Source organism: Heptranchias perlo, chromosome 14, assembly GCF_035084215.1.
Source record: "Heptranchias perlo isolate sHepPer1 chromosome 14, sHepPer1.hap1, whole genome shotgun sequence".
Taxonomy (NCBI): Eukaryota; Metazoa; Chordata; class Chondrichthyes; order Hexanchiformes; family Hexanchidae; genus Heptranchias; species Heptranchias perlo.
The window spans coordinates 36,601,940-36,621,825 of record NC_090338.1 but is presented as its reverse complement, the minus strand read 5'-3'; the positions used below and the strand labels follow the sequence as shown (position 1 = coordinate 36,621,825).

The window sequence follows — 19,886 nt, the reverse complement described above, 5'->3', positions numbered from 1 at the left end:
ATGCCCCAGTTAGCTACAAAATAAATGTTTGAACACAGCACCAATGTTTTTCCATTGGCCAACCCTACAAATACTGACCATACAGTGCTAAAATAACAAGATCAATATTTATTGGGTGAGATTTATAATTATAATGCTATCTAAGCCTTATGCACAGGCTTTCCCTTGGTGATGCTACATGGTGTGCTTGTCCTATTTCTTAACTGGGCCAAAGTACTCCAAGCGAGAGGCGCAACTGTGGTAGCAGGTGACATTTGGTTTGTATAGACTGAGGCATGAGACGGCTGCAGCCTGGAACCTCTGGATACAGGATCATGTGATGACTCTGCAACAGCTGGAGCCATGTCAGATGATGTAGTGGCTGCCAGTGCCTGCATGCTCTCAGTCACTTTCTCAATCCTTTGAGGTGCCTGGCTTGAGTGAAAAGACGTGCAGCCACCTTGAGAGGATGCTGCCTCATATGACCCTGAAATGGATGGAACATGAAAAGAAAGAAAATTAAAAACAATCCATATTGAAAATCAAATGAATATGCCAAACAATTCATTTTAATTTAATTAAACAAAAATACTTGTATGATCTCCACAAATATAAAAATTTGGCCAAAGGAAAACAAACATTTAGACTGTTGGAAAGACTGAGGAGGTGAGCAATTCACCATATTGTTATATTGCCACTTGTAAAGTGGTTTTGAGTCTACCACAATTTTCCATAATATTATTATTGAAGGAATCTGCAAAAAGAATCTTCATTATGAAAATTGCACTTTTAAAAATTCTTCAAGGTGAAAATTTCGTGATATATTTTCAATCCACCATAATCTTGGAAGCACTGAATGAGCAATTTGTTTATTGATAGAAATCCTGATGGCATTGTCTCATTAGGGTTTGGAAAGAATTCTAATTTGGGGGAGAGAGCATATGCAGGCCAAATAGTTCTGCATCAGATTCTCCATCTGAGATATTTTCAGTTTTATTCTTATCTTTTTCTCAGACTGCTCCTCCTGCTTTGGGATCACAGTGTAGCATCGGTTGTAGTCATAGAACAGTTCATATCCCAGACTAGGTCACCTTCCCAGCTGGATGAGAATTCACATTGGTCAGTCGTCTATACGGGGGAAAGAAAACATAGCATGATTGTTCTTAGAAACATTTTTTTTAAATGAACTATGCACTCACTAAGGTAAACAATGTCATTACTGGAGAATGAAAGACTTTCCCATAGAGAAAAGACACTTCAGTCTTATCAGTTTAGGTCAGAATTGAAGTCAGTTGGTCAGAAGTATACCACTCAGTCCTAGGAGGAAGCAGAAATGGAAATGGTGACTGGAATTCCCTGCATTCTTCCTCAGTACTTTAGTTGAAAATAGTCTGAAGTGTGGTGCCACCAGTTCACTCTGTGAAGATGCTGTCCTACTGCAGTGTGTCCCTGGGCCCGTCTGAGATGTCTATCCTAGTGCACTGCAGTCAGACTACCAGTTGGTGCCAAGCTGCCCTTGAGGTATGTGTTCTACTACAGTGCTGCCAGGGCACTCAACAGCTATTGGGAACGTAACATTTCATACAATAAATCATAGGTATCAATTTTGTAATAAAACTGGAGATCTACAATTGGTTTCATGAATGCCTGGATTACAAATTAATGACCTTAATCATTGTTTGCTGATTCAGCTGCTAATAAAAGTGTGATTTACAACAAATGTTACATTCTGGTAAAAAAAATAAATCATTAATGTCTCTTTTGATACACAGTCCCACCATTTGTCCATCCATTTTCATACTTTTTGATATTTTCACCATCTACTTGCTATAGTTCTACAGGAACTTTTCCAATACATTGGACACATTGACAGTTTAGCATATTCTAATTTTTCAGTCCCTCTCATCCTTTTAAGTTTAGAGGGTGATCCTGTGCAATCAGCAAGGAACCAAACTCAAAAGGAAGGAGAATCAGTGCTACAACAGACCCCTGTTGTCTCCACCCCGCATTCCCTTCAAGCACACCTTCCACTGAGAGCATGGAATAACCCTATGTATAGTGAAGTACTTCACAGTAACAAACGGTGACTTGCTGAGTAATCAAATATTAGTCACTGGAACAAGTGGGAAAAAACATCACTCACATTCACACAGAATAAATCAGTCACATGTACAACCGCTAGGTGGGGGAGGGGGGATTTGGTGAGGGGGGAAACAAGGGATGAGTTCCTCTCCAACGCTCTAATTTGTTGTTTTGGATTATAGATGAGACACAAAATTGTACGAGCTTTGGTAACACTAATATAAAAGAGAGATCACAGCAAGTAAGCAAACTGTCCACTGAAGGAGCTGCTTGTGGTTAATTAATCCCCATAGGGAGTTCTTTAATCAGAGAAACAATATTTACACTTGTTTGGTATTTTTCATTAAACTTCATGATTGAATGATTTCATGCAAAATTGATTTTTACATTAGAAAACAATGGATTTGCCTTCTAATCAATAATTTAACAATCAATGGAAAAATATTCCAGATACCTTTCTCAAAGAAAAATTATTTCTCCAGTTCTTCATGTTTGATTGAATATCATAGAATATTACAGCATAGAAGGAGGCCATTCAGCCCGTTGTGCCTGTGCCAGCTTTTTGAAAGAGCTGTCCAATTTAGTCCCACACCCCAGCTTTTTCCCATAACCCTGCATATCAGTTTATGTTTGTCTGTATTAAGATTTCAGTGCTGCATCAACACATTTCTTATTAATTTATATTGCATCACTGCCGTTTTTTCACAAATATACCGGAAGCCATAATACACTGACATTTTAAACATGCAAACTGGCCTTTCTATTCTGTGTTATAGTTGAAAACTGACAGCACATTTAACAGTTTCAGCCTTCAGCAAAGATCCATGTAGTTCCTATCAATAGTGAAGTTTTGATATATAGGGCGCTAAATTGGGCCGTGTAGCGCCCGTTGTTTCGGCACTACACAGCCTCTTCGACATCCAAGATGGCGTCTTGGATGCGCACGCATGTTTCCAGCGTGACGTGCGCCAGATGCCATCTTAGTATAGGAGTTAGCCCAGGTGCAGATAACGAACACTGGAATCATGTAAAGTAGGGAGAAAATGGCTTCAATCAGTGTGCAACGCTGATTTAAAGTGATAGACAACATTTTGGGACTTAATGCTCAACTCAACACGCATTCTTAACCCCGACCATCTGAACGTGTCTTAGAGTGCCTGGAAGACCCCCCACCGGTGCTATTTAAAGGGACCATGCAGGATTTACAGGTTAGTGGCTAGATTATTGCTTCTGGCTGCCGAGATATTTGTAACTGTTTTTGGAGGTCTCCTCGATTTGAATACTAGGACTAGGGGGCATAGCCTAACATTTAGAGCCAGGACGTGTAGGAGTGAAGTTAGGAAATGCTTCTACACGCAAAGGGTGGGAGAAGTTTGGAACGCTCTTCTGCAGACGGCAGTTGATGCTAGCTCAATTGAGAATTTTAAATCTGAGATTGATAGATTTCTGTGAACCAAGCGTATTAAGGGATATGGGGCTAAGGCGGGTATATGGAGTTAGGTCACAGGTCCACCCTGATTTGATCGAATGGTGGAATAGGCTCGAGGAATTAAATGCCACTGCCACTTGCTGCCTACTGATATGCGCAACCTTCTCCTGCAAGAAATCGGGACGTGTGTCTGGGCATGTGCCTGTCATGGTTGAATAGCTGCCAGTGTGTGTGGCCTGTGAGTTGTGGGTTGGTGGCTTGCAACAGTGGTAATGTTTGAGGGTGAGAGGAAGCATCTGATTGGAAGAGTTGAGTACTGATGGAAAGAGTTTGTTGGTAGGTGGCTGTTGGGGGTTTTAGTATGTGGAGGAGTGGATGCGGCTAGTGGTGTAGTTGGTAGGAGACGCCACTTGACAGTTCACCTCACTCACCTTGACCACTCATGTCAAAGCATTGAACTTCTTCCTATATTGCATCCATGTTCATGATGCTGTGCGCCTGGCATTGACTTCATCCCCTACTGCCTCCCACTACCTTTTGGGTGTATGTCTGGAGGGCCTCTTGCTCCCCACACCCTGCAGATATAGGATGTCCCTCCTGTCCTCCTCTTGCACCAAGGCCTCTGGTGCATCAGCAGAGAACCTTGGTGCACACAGTCTCAGATCAGCAGATTGGTGAGGTCTGGCATGCAGATTGGAGGATGTGGGAATTAGTGGTGTGCAACCTTTATTCAATGTTTTAATATAATTCATCAGTATGTAAAACTAGGGATGAGCCCTGCATCTGTGCTTTACGTGTGCGATGTCTGATCTCTGTTCAGACTCCGTGCAGACAGCAGGCTGTTATATTCAGCAAATAACAGGTACCACCTACCTTTAAGAGATTTCTAACAGACGGCATGCCTTTAAGAGATTGGAGCTCCCCCTGCTGGTGGAAAGTGCAAATTGCATGGAATCCTTGTTCAACGCTGATTTCCAATGCAGATTGCAGGTGAGTCCTCAGGCCTGACGAAAATCTTGTCCTGCCTGCGCAGGGACCACTGGGTGTGGGGTAATAGCGGATTGTGCTACTCCCGCCCAAAAACAGGCCCTATCCAATTTTTCCCCCATAGTATTCTCTGAGGCTGCTTTTACTTGAGGTACTACCGTCAATGGCAGGCACGCAGTTCTCTAACCATTGACAGCAATTACAAAGATAAAATCATGGACCTGTGCAAAGCATGAGTCCACATTTTAAAAAAATGGTCTCCAACGGGCCTTGATTTGGATTGGCATCATCGCTAAAGTAAACAAGGGAGGGTGTTGCGTGTAGTGAATAGGTCTCTGTTTGTACAGTGTTCATCTGAGATCCCTCCCTCTCTTCACCAAAACCCTGCTCCACACTTTCATCATTTCAAGGATTGATTTCTCTGATGCTCTGCTCACCAACTTCCTTCCTCCACAGACGACTGTTAATCCAGAGTCCTGCAGCCTGAGTTCTTTCTCACACAAAGTCCTTCACACCCTTCACCTCTGTCCTTGACAGGCTCCACTAGCTCTCTGTCCCTCAACATTTCAACTTCATGGCCCTCATTTTCAAATCCCTATACGGTCTTGCTCCACCTTACCTGAGTAATCTCCTCTACTGTAACTTTCAGCCTGCACCCTCTACTCCCCTGACTCTGGATTACTGCTAATCCTCCACTCCCTCTGCTCCACCATTAGAAGCTTATCTTTTGACGACTACATGCCTGTTCTATGGAACATTCTCCCAAAACTTCACTGTGCTATCTGTCTCTCTTCCTCCAAAAGCTTTTAACAACATAACCCGTTCACATTTTTTTAAAAGTTCCCCTTCCTCTTAATCATTTTATCTCTGTCTCCTGCTTGGTGTACTCTGTCCTTTATAAAGAGCTCTATGGCATTGTTGTCCATGAGGGATGCTACACAAATGTTAAGTTGTGTTGACTTCCCATCTTAAGTATAACAGTGTTCTATATACCTTAACCAGGTAGTTGATCCCTATTGGTCCATTCTTACCTCTTTTATCTCACAATACTGCATGAATTTGGCACTGAATTCATGCTAGGTAACACCATACATTTCACTTCATAGTTTCATTGACTATCGCTGCTGAATTAGACCATTGACTGTCAGGCCACAAAAGTGGTTGGTTTGATTCTGATTGTGTCATCTCCAATATATTCGCCAGAGGTAACAGGATGAGTAGAAACTGATAAACATCATAAAATCATGACTTTTAGAAGCCAGTCTGTCTCTGTACGAATACAAATCTGACCCCGTCTTGGGCCAGTAGATAGGTTTCAGTGTGTAGACTCTGCAGGGTGAAGAGGGTGATTGCATGTATACAGGTATATTATATAATTGTGTATGCTAAATAGTGTCCTGAATTTCAGAGGAAACCAGGGCAGCACTGATCAAATGTGTGTAATCCCAAGCTTTATTGGTGCTGATACCCATATTTCCTATATTACAGGTATAACAGCAGCAATAAAGAGCCATTGTTGCCATATTGTGGGGTTCTGGGCAGGCTAAGTTCAAGTCCAAGTATACCCTGATGTGAGTGTGGTATGTTGACTACCAAGGTAAGTTTATGTAGCAGCACATTGTGTATATATTCTACTGTGTTAACACTTGTTCATTTTAAATTGAAGTGAGAACAATTGGTAGGGGAAAAACAAACAATGTCATATAATGGTGTCACCACACAAATGATCACCATGTTTGAAAACAAAAAGTTTAATACACTTCCTATATTAGCACAATATTTTACCAAATGACATACACATTTAATTTAGTTACAATCCCCTTAAAGTATATATGCTGAAATAAGACCAAGTAGGATATGTAAAGGGCAATGTAGTTTAACGCAATGTCCCGTGGCTTTTAAATAAAACAAATATTTTATTAGTAGAACCCCAAAATAAAAATTACAAAACATGTTGCCAAACTTTTTATCTTGTTTGCTAAACACAACACATCATTTTGGAACACATAATCATATCACTTATGCATGGCATTATTGTGGCAAAAAGTCAGATGCGTGTTCTTTTGTTTTCCCTTTGGTGACCAATACAAATTTTTTCCTTCCAATTTTCTCACCTTCCCTCCTCCTCTCCTGAAGTCATTGACACCTTCTGCAGTTTAAGAGTTGCCAGTTGCTCTCCAGTACCTCATCTAAGCAGCTATTCTTCAAACGTGAGCCTTGACAATTAGTCAACCAGCTATTTAACAGTAGCAGGAGATCACAGTCAAGCATGATCCTTCTCTCACCTAACATCCATCCACGTGCATTTCCATCTGAGGTATGGATAGCAATCAGAAGTAAGAATAATTCGATTTTTCCCCTCCCCAACCCTGGCTGAGATCAAACCTGGGACTTTTTTTGTTCAGCCATTTGCTGTGCAAATTGCTGAGCCATCATGGAATACACATGTCCAAGACATTTAAAGAGGCCCTAACCCTCACCAGCACTTATAATGTGGAGATGCCGGTGATGGACTGGGGTTGACAATTGTAAACAATTTTACAACACCAAGTTATAGTCCAGCAATTTTATTTTAAATTCACAAGCTTTCGGAGATTTTCTCCTTATAAAGCATCATTCTTTTGAAATTGCCATGAAACCATGATCTTAAAGTTTGCAACTCATAATTTGCAATGGAACCGATAATGTCTTGAAATAAGGGCTTGGTTTTAGCTGGGAAGAAGCTTTATACACTAGTCACTAAACATTTATTAATTTTGTTTTGACAGTAAAATTTTATTAAAGGGACTTTATCATAGGCTTGAGTTTTCAGATCTGCCAGGTAAAGCTTCATTCAATCTCTTTCACATTGACTGCTGGAGAAAGTTTGTATTGCAGGAAATATCTGCTGAAATAGAAACATTTCCAAAACTTTTTTAAAATTAAAAAGTGCATAGTAGCAGACTTGGCAAGTAGTATAATGTCGTTGCATTTCATTGTACATTCCTCTGGCAAAAATTATAGTATGTTTATCTAAAAAGTAAATTGAAAATTGTTGGAGAAAATTACACTTTAAAAAGTGTAACAAAAGTAATATCATTGACAAATTATTTACCATAATACTTTGCAAATACAGTAATGTTTTCATTTGTGTGGTGTAATGAGCTTGAAATAAAGTTTTACACTATCTGTAGGTTAACTCCTATTAATTCAAAGTCCTTTTTGCTTGAAAAGAATTGAATTATCCATTAATTCAAATTAAACATTTCAAATAAAACAGCACAAGAGCTAATTTTATGCAATTTTAATTTGAATTAATAGATAATTCAAATTAAGCAACTTTGAATTAAGAGTAGACTGTATATGAGAACATGTTTAAGGAAGGTGGTTTTGCCTGCTGCAGCCAACCAGAATACATCAAATTCCTCCCTGTAGCAGTATGGAGGCACTGGAGAGCACCTAAAAAATATTGGCCTAGAGATTGGATCGTGCCCAAATCGGGGGGCTATCCTGGTGCACATACGCTGCTATGCACCTAATCAGGTCGGCAGAGGGACCACAGCAAATTGGTCCACCGGCCTCAATAGGATGGTACTGGCATGCACCAATCGCAGCCGCAGTGATAGCTCACCGGTCACGGTGAGGCAGCAAGATCAGTCAACATTTTGCAGTGGTCAATGCACTTCCTGTCACTTTTATCATCAATTTTACAGTCTACTGGCTTACTTTTTTTTTTAACTCTGGCATTTTCCATTTGGATCACATTGAGCTATGCTTGTGGAAGAGCAAGTGAAAAATTTTACCAGTTACTGAGTTAAAGTGCTGAATGTTGGAATTGATAGTGTTCCTATCTAGATGGTATGTGAATGCATAACAGTATAATAACTTACTTATATTCACATTTTGTTGCTGACACCACCTCAAAGGTCAGCACCAACCTGCATATGTAAACAAAGTAATGATCTTGTCATTGCAGGTAGTGAACACCACCAAAAAAAGTGGCTTCAACCCGCACCTCCAATGACACTGGCAGCTCCAGCAGCATAAATGCCCAGCGGCTTGCCGATGGAGGTGGTCAACAGTTATGCCTGCCTGTAGCTTGAGTAGTGAGAGGAGCACTCCTGCCTGCCTTCACACAGGTCAGCAAAGCACTTTTGTTATCACTGGCCCATATAGATCCTTCCTAGCCAAGGTTGAATAACATGTTGACACTCTCTCTAGGTTCACGCATATGGAGGGAAAGAAATTTCAGAGGGAAACAAATTCCAGTATTAAAATTGCTTACCTTTAACGCTGTGTCTAATGTTCACTTTTTCAGTGGTAACAATTCAGACATACTTGTCAAGGCAAAGGAAATATGAACAAATTAACAATGCCAAAAATACAATTTTATTCTTCAGTGGAAACATAACCCCTTTGCACTGCATTTGATCTTGGAGGTCTGCAACTGCCTTTTTGGAGAGAAAACATACCTCAAAGACTGAAAAGAGATTTTATTATTGATATAATACATGAGCTCTTTTTAAAAAAAATTACAGCAAATATTGATATTTCCCTTGGCAGTCTAGTCTGGTTTCTAAAGAAAGGATGGAATCACTTTTTGCACTACTTAAACATATTCCCTTTTATGTCAAATAGGGTGTAACATTTAACATGTAACATCTCGGTAGAGATGTTTGTAATTGGACCATCGCACTCTCCCAACCAAAAGCTGCTTGCACTTTGTTGCACCAGTTTCAGAACAGCAGGACTAAACTGATCTTTTACCACCATTTGGAGGAGACCAAAACTAGGGGCCATTAATATAAGATAGCCATCAATAAATGCAATAGGGAATTCAGGAGAAACGTCCTTACCCAAAGAGTGGTAAGAACGTGGAACTCACTATCACAGGAAATAGTTGAGGCGAATAGCACAGATGCATTTAAGGGGAAGCTAGATAAGCCCATGAGGGAGAAAGGAATAGAAGGATATGAGATGATGTGGGAGGAGGCTCGTGTGGAGCATAAATGCTGGCATGGACCAGTTGGGCCGAATGGCCTGTTTCGTTGCTATAAATTCTATGTAATTCCTCTCCCCGCACCCCCCACCCTGGTTTTCTGCCAGCTGCCGTTCTCTATCTGGCAACGTACAGGAGAGTTCGATGGCAGTTCTCAAATCCATGAAAAAGTGGGGCTCTGCTGCCACTGGAACAAGATGAGTTGGATTGTTTACATTGGGTTGTTTAACTGCAGCTGACATTTGTCATTGGATGAAGGATGGAATATGAATTTGCAAAAGTAAATTTAGGAGAAAGTATGGATAATTATGACAAAGATTCCTTTGTCATAATTATCCATACTTTCTCCTAAATTTTCATAACTCCAGATATCCAAATGTACAAATGAAAATATTCAAAAACAACTTTGATCCTTGTGGCAATAAGCATTCTAGGAACTTAATAGTTTGACATATCTGATATGGCTGAAAAGAGACAAAAGCAAAGTTGCATCAGCAAAGTCCTCTCATTTTTCTCATTTGAATAGTGGTGCTGTTGCTGACAGCCAGTGGGAGGAACAGGAAGGAGATTGTTCATAGCCATGACTGTTTTTGCAATTCAAAATGAAATAATGTTTTAAAACTGAGTTGTAGAGGTGCAAAATTAACATTGTGATAAATAAAAATGTATGCGTCTAAAACACATTGGTTGAACAATTTGAAACACTAGTCTATTTGAAAGAACAATTATGTATTGTATGGGGAGTTTCCCTAAAGGCAGTTATGCAAATATATAGGATTTGTTTTTACTCATTTCTTATGGATCTTTCCATCTCTCCTCACAGAAAGGCATGCCACAAACATTGACTTCTACAAGTATGTTTAATACCAGTGGCTTTAGCCATCAACTTCACCCAACCAAAGAAAATGATCATGGAAGGCTGATATTTCATGATGGTAACCTTATCTCTGCATCTTTAGAGGCTTTGATCCAGCATCTCATACCTACAGTTGATTATTATCCTGAAGTAAGTTTTTGGCACTTTTTATTGTGTAGTCAGCAAAAAAAAAAAATCACTTTTTTTTACAAATGTTCATCTATTTTTTAAAATGTATTGCACTTTATCTCAATTACATTTATACAGGAGTTAGTGGAAATGTTTAGAAAATTATAAGAAAAGTAAATATGGAAACTGGTCAGAGTATTGTTTACAGAAAACTTCTATTATTTTTTCGTTAGCCTTTTAAAGTTGCTGGAGCAAATTGCATCTACCAAGAAATACTAATTTACCCAGAAATGTTTATTCTGAAAAATTCACAGCACAATTGTATCTTTTTTTTAATGTCATTACGCTTCTGCAATGATTCTCTTCAGAATCAGTGGTTCATCCACACTCATCATTTCCATCTTATGTCAGTGCTGATACATATGCTCTGAGGCTAAGACAAAGCATTATGGGAATTGCAGTCGTCTTAAATATCTGATACTATGTACAGTCCGAAACAATCTCATTTTTAGCTCCTGTTATGGAAGCTGTCTCCCGTACTTTTTTGTATTTTAAGATAGGAGTTGCTTTGAAACCAGACTGTCTCCGCTGACTTTAAAGTTTGCATTACTGCACCCCTTTCTTAAAAAATATACTATTTTCAGGGCTTCAGAACTTCAAATTAAGTTAAATTACTAATTCATAATCTTGTTGACATTTTGTTTCACGTACCAGCAGTCTGCTCAATGATTATAAAACATACAGAACAAGCCAAACATTTAGTCAATTAATTCTGTTGCCCCTTAGCAACAATAGTTCAATTTCAAATGTTCATTCGTTTCTGAAAACAAGGCCCCAATTTTACCCTAACCCGCCTGGCAGGAAAAGGGCGGGTTTAGGTCGGATGCCTAATTTTTACCAGTGACTTCAATGGAGAGCAAAATCGGACAGGGTATAAAAACGGGCCTCTGATCTGAACCCGCCCCCTTCCCACCGGGCGGGTTAGGTTAAAATAGGGGCTTATAAGATTAACCTATTCAAAAAAGTAACCAGACTGTTACACGTTTCGCGTCTGACTTGGATATTCTTTCAGGTGCTGGTCACTCCGTAAGTGATCCGAGCATCTTATGTTCAGGAATGTGCCTATGCTGCCTGATATCTAATTATACAATTGAGCATCCTAGGGTGTAACAATAGGAACCGCCTCTGATCCAAACTGTATATCATGTCTTTTGCACACACCCTCACATACTCTTCTCCAATCTACCGAAGGGAAGACTGAAAATGCACTTGGTAAGATGAGGCCAGATAAAAAGATAATTTTGCTGCTTTATTTCACCGAACATCAAGTGCATATACAGAGTAACAAAGTAAATTCCATATACTTATCTCATTGCCCTCCTCAAAAAACGGTGGGAAAGTAATAAATCACCTGCCCTGTCCTTTTTGTGGGCTGACTTGTTTTTGGTGTTATCTTTCTTTCAAATTACCTCTAACTACAAAAAACCGACCTACTACATTTTTAGTTCCCAGCTTGAGATCCCAGACCCACACCTTGCGATCTCTTGTTTAAAACCTGACCGATCATGTGTTACTTTTATCTATGTGTTCCTCACTGGGGGAAGAGCTATGATGATGACTTCCTCCTGGGTCAGTGATTCATCAGTAGACCTGTCAATAAAATTGGTTACGTGTCCTCTCCCCTTGGGGTGTGGATATAAACATCTTCTGCTGTTCTCAAAATGAATAGGGGCCATCCAGACTAATGAGAACATAAGAACATAAGAAATGGGACCAGGACTAGGCCTTATGGCCCCTCTAGCCTGCTCTGCCATTCAATAAGATCATGGCTGATTTTCTACCTCAACTCCACTTTCCTGCCCTATCCCCATATCCCTTGATTCCCTTAGTGTCCAAAAATCTAGCAATCTCAGTCTTGAATATACTCAACGACTGAGCAACCACAGCCCTCTGGGATAGAGAATTCCAAAGATTCACAACCCTCTGAGTGAAGAAATTTTTCCTCATCTCGGTCCTAAATGTCCGACCCCTTATCTTGAGACTATGACCCCTGGTTCTAGACTGTCCAGCCTGGGGAAACAGCCTCTCAGCATCTACCCTATCAAGCCCACTAAGAATTTTATACATTTCAATGAGATCACCTCTCATTCTTCTAAACTCCAGAGAATTTAGGCCCAGTCTACTCTATCTCTCCTCAAAGGACAATCCTCTCATCCCAGGAATCAATCTAGTGAACCTTTGTTGCACCCCCTCTAAGGTAAGTATATCCTTAGGTAAGCAGACCAAAACTGTACCACTCCAGGTGTGGTCTCATCAGAGCTCTATATAATTGCAGCAAGACCTCCTTACTCCTATACTCCAGCCCCCTTGCAATAAAGGCCAACATACCATTTACCTTCCTAATTGCTGCTGTACCTGCATGTTAATTTTTTGTGATTTGTGTACAAGGACACCCTCTCACATTTCTTAAACTCTCACTTTTAAAAAATATTCTGCTTTTCTATTCTTCCTACCAAAGTGGATAATTTCACATTTCCCCACTTTATAATCCATCTGCCATCTTCTCGCCCACTCACTTAACCTGTCTATATCCCTTTGCAGGCTGTTTACATCCTTCTCACAGCTTACTTTCCTGCCTAGCTTTGTATCATCAGCAAACTTGGATACATTACATTCGGTCCCCTCATCTAAGTCATTAATATAGATTGTAAATAGCTGAGGCCCAAGCACTGATCCTAGTCCACGGCACCCCACTAGTTACAACCTGCCAAACCAAAAATGACCTGTTTATTCTTACTCTTTGTTTTCTGTCTGTCAATCAATCCTCAGTCCATGCTAATATATTACCCACAATCCCATGAGCACCAATCTTTTGTAGCAACCTCTTGTGTGGCACCTTATCGAAAGCCTTTTGAAAATCCAAACATACTACATTCCCTGGTTCCCCTTTATCTAACCTGCTAGTTACACCCTCAAAAAAACTCTAATAGATTTGTCAAACATGATTTCCCTTTCATAAAACCGTATTGACTCTGCCTAATCATATTATGATTTTCTAAATGCCCTGTTACTACCTCCTTAATAATAGATTCCAGCATTTTCCCTAATACAGATGTCAGGCTAACTGGGCTATCGTTCTCTGTTTTCTCTCTCCCTCCTTTCTTGAATAGCGGGGTTACATTTGCTACCTTCCAATCCACGGGGACCATTCTAGAATCTGGGGAATTCTGGACGATCAAAACCAATGCATCCACTATCTCTGCAGCCACCTCTTTTAAAACCCTAGGATGTAGGCCATCTGGTCCAAGGGATTTGTCGGCTTTTAGTCCCATTAATTTCTCCAGTACTTTCTCTTTACTAATCTTAATTACTTTAAGTTCCTCACACTCATTAGACCCTTGGTTCCCCACTATTTCCAGTATGATTTTTGTGTTTTCTATTGTGAAGACAGATACAAATGTCTCTGCCATTTCCTTGTTCCCTATTATAATTTCTCCTGTCTCTGCCTCTTAAGGGACCCATGTTTACTTTTCCTAACCCCTTCCTTTTTACATACTTGTAGAAGCTCTTACAATCTGTTTTTATTTCTTGCTCGTTTACTCTGGGTTGAGACAATAACCCTCATTGTATCAGTTATGACATTCCACAAACTGGCCAGTCTGGCTCTATTACATACCTTGAATGGATCAAGCCTGTGACATTTTTTTTAAACCTGTGATAAAGAATCCCAAGGCATTACACAAAATTTTCAGCAATGAAATGAATATTGAAAATAATTTGTAGAACAGCAGTCTGCATCAGCCTGAGACCGTCTTAGCTATATGATGCCACAAACACCGTCTCTTTTGCTTATTATAGAGGTATCAATTTTGGGGAAATTTGAGTACAATTTATGATCAGTAAGAGTAACGCAGCTTCCAAAGCAGTTAAATATATGAAACTATTTATTTTCATGGTGGTACCAAAATAGGTTGCACTATTAGGATTGCTTCCTTTGCCAAATCCAAGACTATATTTGAGCTCTAAGCTTTGCTTTCCTAATAATGAAAATTCATTGACAAATGTAATAATTGAAATGATAAATGTTTCCACTTCATGCAAGAGTGAAGTTGAAAAAATTGACTGTTATTTTTAAAAATGGCTCTCGTATCAGGTTTACATTTCAGTCAGTTCCAAATCAAAGCTGTTCAATAAAATAATCATGGTAGCGATACATATTATTTAACCAAAATTAATAATACCACTTCTGATGAGCAACATTTCATATATCTGTCCTTTCTGATTTAGATGTGTCTTGTAAGCTGGAGATAGTATAGTAAATATAACATTTAAGTTTTCTACAAAAGACAATTGCAATCAACCAAACATTCAATTTGATATATAAATTAGTAATGGTTTTTATAGTGCCAAAGTTATTTTGCTATTGTATTTCAAGAAAAATTTGTGTAAAATAGTTCATTTATGATTTAAAGGTTAACTGTAAATCATGAATTATACTCAGATTCTACTTGATTAATCTGGTTGGCAACTAAATTGTACCTTAGCCCAAACAGAAAGCATTAGTAAAATATTGTTAAATGTCCATCATAGAGTATTTGGCCCCGAAATTCTTTTGAGTCACAATTTCAGCAGTCATGCCTAGATCATACTCAACAGTTCCCTCCACCACTAACCCCACTGGAGTTTGTAGAATCAGTGGGTGAGCACCTCATTAGTATTGAACAGACAGGCACAATCATCACTTTGGTCGCATCGCTGACGCCCACCTGAATTTTGGTCTCTGCCCACCCTTGGTGGTGGAGGATTCCATAGCCCCATCATCCCAGCTACAGTTCCCTTGGGTCACTGACCACAGGGGGCTAATCTACAGAAATTTTCACAAAATTGAAAATTGCCATTTCTTCAGAGGACCGAAGCAGCTAACCTTTCTCCAAAAAAACATCAGGAAGACTAAAACTCCATAGGTAAGATTTTCCTGACCTTTGCCCCCAGGGAACACCCATTTCTCCAGGTGCCAAGGTCTTCCCCCTTCTCCGTTGCCCCATGATTTTTGAGACTTCCTTGGTGGTGGAGGAGCTGGGCGTGCATGGCCACCACAAGTATACTCATGAGCTAGGAGGGGGCATTCCCAGTGTCCCACCTAATTTTCCTGGAAGAATACTTGCTGGGCACCCCAAATGCAGGGTGCCCATAGAAATGTGATGGGAGTGTGGACATCCGGTGACAGGCCAAGGAAACCAAGGCAAGTTAGGAAACCCCCCCCCCCCCCCCTTTCCAGGATGTTTGCATCCATCATCAGCCAGAAGGCAATAATCACGGTGACTGATATACAGCTCTGGTACTGCAGTCGTGCTGAAATTCCCTGTCTCTCTGCCTGCAGTAGGCCCTATCAGGGGTATATCTATGCCATGGCTAGAAAATTAGGTACTCTTGGCTTTGGACAGGAACAGCACACTTCAAGGGTAATGTCCCTGTGCAGCACTACGGCAGGGGGGAGGGTCAGGAAAATCTGCACTCATATCTTATTCATTATTGGTTGCAACTGCTGATACAGCAGAAAAGCCAATTAGACTGACCTGTGGTCTCTTCTAGTCTTGAAATTTTCTATGTTTTTATCCATTAACAAGACCACTTTTCACCTCTGCAACATTGCCTACCTTCCACCTCTGCACCATCTCTACTTCTTCTTAAATCCTTATCCATGTTTTCATTACCTCCAGACTCAATTTCTCCAATCTCCTTCTCACCAGCCTCCTGAGTCCTACCTTACAGAAACTCCAACTCACCCAAAACTCTACCACCTGTATCTTGGCCCGCAGTAAGTGCTGCTCACTCATTATGCCTGCCTTAACCAACCTCCATTGGTTCCTTGTTCCCCAACACACTTAATTCAAAATCATCATTCTTATCTTCAAATCTCCCCATCACCTCTGCAACCTCTTCCAACTCTGGCCTCCTACTTTCTTTTCACTCCACCATAGGTGGCAGAACATTCAGTCATCTCGGCCCAATTCTCCAAACTTTCTTCCTACGCCCTTGCACCTTGTTACTTCTCTCTTTGCTTTCAAAGCCTAGCTTTTTGACCTTGCTTTCGGTCACCTCCCTGAACTCTTCTATACTTCGTAGGGTCATTTTCTCCTCTGTGAAGTGCCTTGGGATGTTTACTATGTTAAAGCCACCATCTAAAAGAACCTTTTTGTATGCTTGCTAAATAACAAAAGTACAGAAAGTGTGCGTTCTACAAGTATTTGTATATTTTCTGTCACCTGCTAACTTTTAACTGTTACAAATGTGCATTTTTCCTTACAGAAAGCATATATATTTACATTTCTACTGAGTTCAAGACTATTCATCGAACCCCATGAGCTTTTATCAAAAGTATGTCACATGTGTATTGAGCAGCAAAGTCTAGATGAGCCAGTGCTTGACAAGGTCAGAGTTATATTTAACTACATGTAGAGCATTTCTTTTTAACAGTAAGCTAATTGTACTATCGAAAAGAAATGAATTCCTCATAACAAAAGTTGTTCTCATCGGCAATTGACTTTTCCATTGTTGCTAATTGATTTGAACTTGATACAAACTGCTGTTGACAATAATCTGTTGTACTCTTATCTATGATTCATGAAATGTAGTAAAACTTAAAGGAAACAGTTGAAACACTGTCGAAGGTGCAAATTATAGACATCTCAGGGGTGAATATCCTCAATGCTTTCAGCGTACTTCTGGTGCATAATCGGAGCATTTAAAATTTGAAGCAGGAAAGTTAGGCAGATGCTGTTTTTACCAGTTTTTCACCATCAAAGCTTGAGTCTGACTTCATCTCCCTCTTCATCATCATCCTGCTCATCTTACACCTCATCATCATAGTTCACAAAGAGATAGTTGTGTGTCTATTATTCTTCCTCCTCCTCCTTCTCATCATCATCTTCATCCTCATGTTGTGGTGGTGGATCTGTAGGAAAGGAGGGTAGAAGCTAAGAATGGGTGAGCTTGAGATTAAAGAAATAGAGAAGGGGGTGGAAGTTTGTGCCTGTGAGGGTCTTCAAGGGAGGCTACGACAATTGTGCAGGTGTTCAGTCACTAGCCATCTCACCATCCTCACGGTAAGAGCAGAGTGCCTCCCTACCAGTTCCATGACCAGCTTCATGGCCTGTTGCTCATAGAGGATGAGCTCTTTAAAATCAGTGATGCCCCCTCCAGTGACCTGCCTCTCAATGGCATTGTGCACCAGTTTATCCTGCAACAAGATGAAGTGAATTTAGTGACAGCTAGCAACTGAGGAGACATCTGAAGAAAGAGATGTGATGGTATAACCCTGTTCAAGTGGAGGAAGGGGTTTACGGTTAGGTTAGGTATGCAAGTGGTTGCTTTTAAGGGAGATGGGTACCCATAAGATCCGAAGTTAGAGCCCCCCTTAACCAGAGTGCAGGGTTATTTATGCACCGTTTAATTTTAGAGAGCGAAGAGTACCCAAGGAAGGAAAGGGGAGTGGTCGGTGAATTACTTTGCCTGCCCTAGTCAGGTTAGTGAACTTCTTATAGCACTGGTCTGTAGTCCTCGAGGTGACACAGTTCAGTGCCAGTAGCACCTTTCACACGGCAGGAGAGACATTTTTTGGAGGCTTCGTCCCACGGACGCCCAGCAGTCTGTGGCTTCTCTGCTTTATTTCAGCAAGGGGAGTTTGCAGGTCTCATTTTTTGACATTATAAGCTCGTCTTTTATGCCTCTATGACATGTCCTTGTCCCTTTCTGGCTGACTCTGTCAGCTGCTACTTTGGTAGACATTCTTGAAAAGTGGCACAAAAAGATTCATGAGACATTGAGCTAGATTCTCCTTCATGATCCCACCCAAAATTAGGATGTCCAACTTGCACCCCCACCTTAGGGACCGCCGCTGGCTCTTCCTTCCCCGTCTACTATAAATGGTGGCAGGTTCTAGGTTCCTGGCCAATTTCCCTCCAGTCTGCCCATGTTACCATCACTTCTGCCACAGGCAGGGTAGTAGTAGGCCCCAGGAAACAATGGTAACGGTACCAAGTTGCCCCCATAAGACTCCTCTCCCTAAAATCTGCTCCCAACACTTACCTGCTGAAGGCCCTGGTCTCAGTTAAGGCCTTTAGTGGGACATCTATTCCAATCTATGGGATCTTCTGCCCCTTTAACGGCACTCCCAGTTCTTTTGGTGCTACAGTACCGGAAGAATTTTCCTCTTGTACAGGAAAGCTCCCTCTTGTTTGCGGCGATCCTACATACGAGATGACCCCTGACTCAGGAAATTGGGTCGAGCCATCAGCTTGGGGAGGTGGGCGGAAGTCCCACCCTGCCAGAACACCACTGCTGGGGTAGAATCCCAGCCATCCAGTCAAGGTACCTGACAGTGAACTGAGTCAGCCAAGCAATTTGATACTTACCTGCTGTTGCTAAAATTTCACCCAGAACTGACTTTATAAGGCTGCACTTTGATTTCCAAGCACCCCAGCACATTACTCCCATTTTACATGGGATTGACTCCTTCCTTCAATAGCTATGCAAATGAGCTGGCCCACAATATTCTAGTGCAAACAGCTCTCCAGACCATCAGCGAGCACATAAGAACATAAGAAATAGGAGCAGGAGTAGGCCATACGGCTCCTCGAGCCTGCTCCGCCATTCAATCAGATCATGGCTGATCTTTAACCTCAACTCCACTTTCCTGCTTGATCCCCATATCTCTTGATTCCCCTAGAGTCCAAAAATCTATCTATCTCAGCCTTGAATATACTCAATGACTCAGCATCCACTGCTCTCTGGGGTAGGGAATTCCAAAGATTCACAACCCTCTGAGTGAAGGAATTCCTCCTCATCTCATTCTTAAATGGCCGACCCCTTATCCTGCGACTATGCCTTCTAGTTCTAGACTCTCCAGCCAGGGGAAACAACCTCTCAGCATCTAACCTGTCAAGCCCCCTCAGAATCTTATGTGTTTCAGTGAGATCACCTCTCATTCTTCTAAACTCCAGAGAATATAGGCCCATTCTACTCAACCTCTCCTCATAGGACAACCCTCTCGTCCCAGGAATTAATCTTGTGAACCTTCATTGCACCGCCTCTAAAGCAAGTATATCCTTCCTTAGATAAGGAGACCAAAACAGGACAGCACAACGTATAATTCATGTAATTCATAATTCATCGATATGGAAATTTATTTGAATTTCTACTATTCGGACTAATCTTTGCCCTGTTTCCTTGCACATGTACATAGGAACTGGACTGGAATCTATCATTCAAGTCTACACTTTATAAAATATCCAAATTAGCGCAATCCTTACCCTTTTTATATACCTAGTCAGGAGTATCTTAATATTTAAACTCTGAGCTAATCACGGAATTACAGTACAATCCTGAGCGGAATGAGTTAATTTCTAGCCAGAGTCACTAAACTAATACTTTATTTGAAACATCTA

At 40.7% G+C, this 19,886-nt stretch overlaps 1 protein-coding gene across 1 annotated transcript in view; it reads left to right on the top strand.

Moving 5' to 3' along the window:
* LOC137332116 (ras-GEF domain-containing family member 1C-like) overlaps positions 1-19,886 on the top strand; it is a 60,057-nt gene that overhangs the window by 2,212 nt on the left and 37,959 nt on the right. Inside the window, exons 2-5 of the mRNA XM_067995827.1 lie at positions 5,966-6,074; positions 8,433-8,595; positions 10,279-10,461; positions 16,750-16,872. Of these exons, the coding sequence (XP_067851928.1) occupies positions 10,285-10,461; positions 16,750-16,872 (300 nt within the window). The 5' untranslated portion in view covers positions 5,966-6,074; positions 8,433-8,595; positions 10,279-10,284. The remainder of the gene's footprint in view (positions 1-5,965; positions 6,075-8,432; positions 8,596-10,278; positions 10,462-16,749; positions 16,873-19,886) is intronic.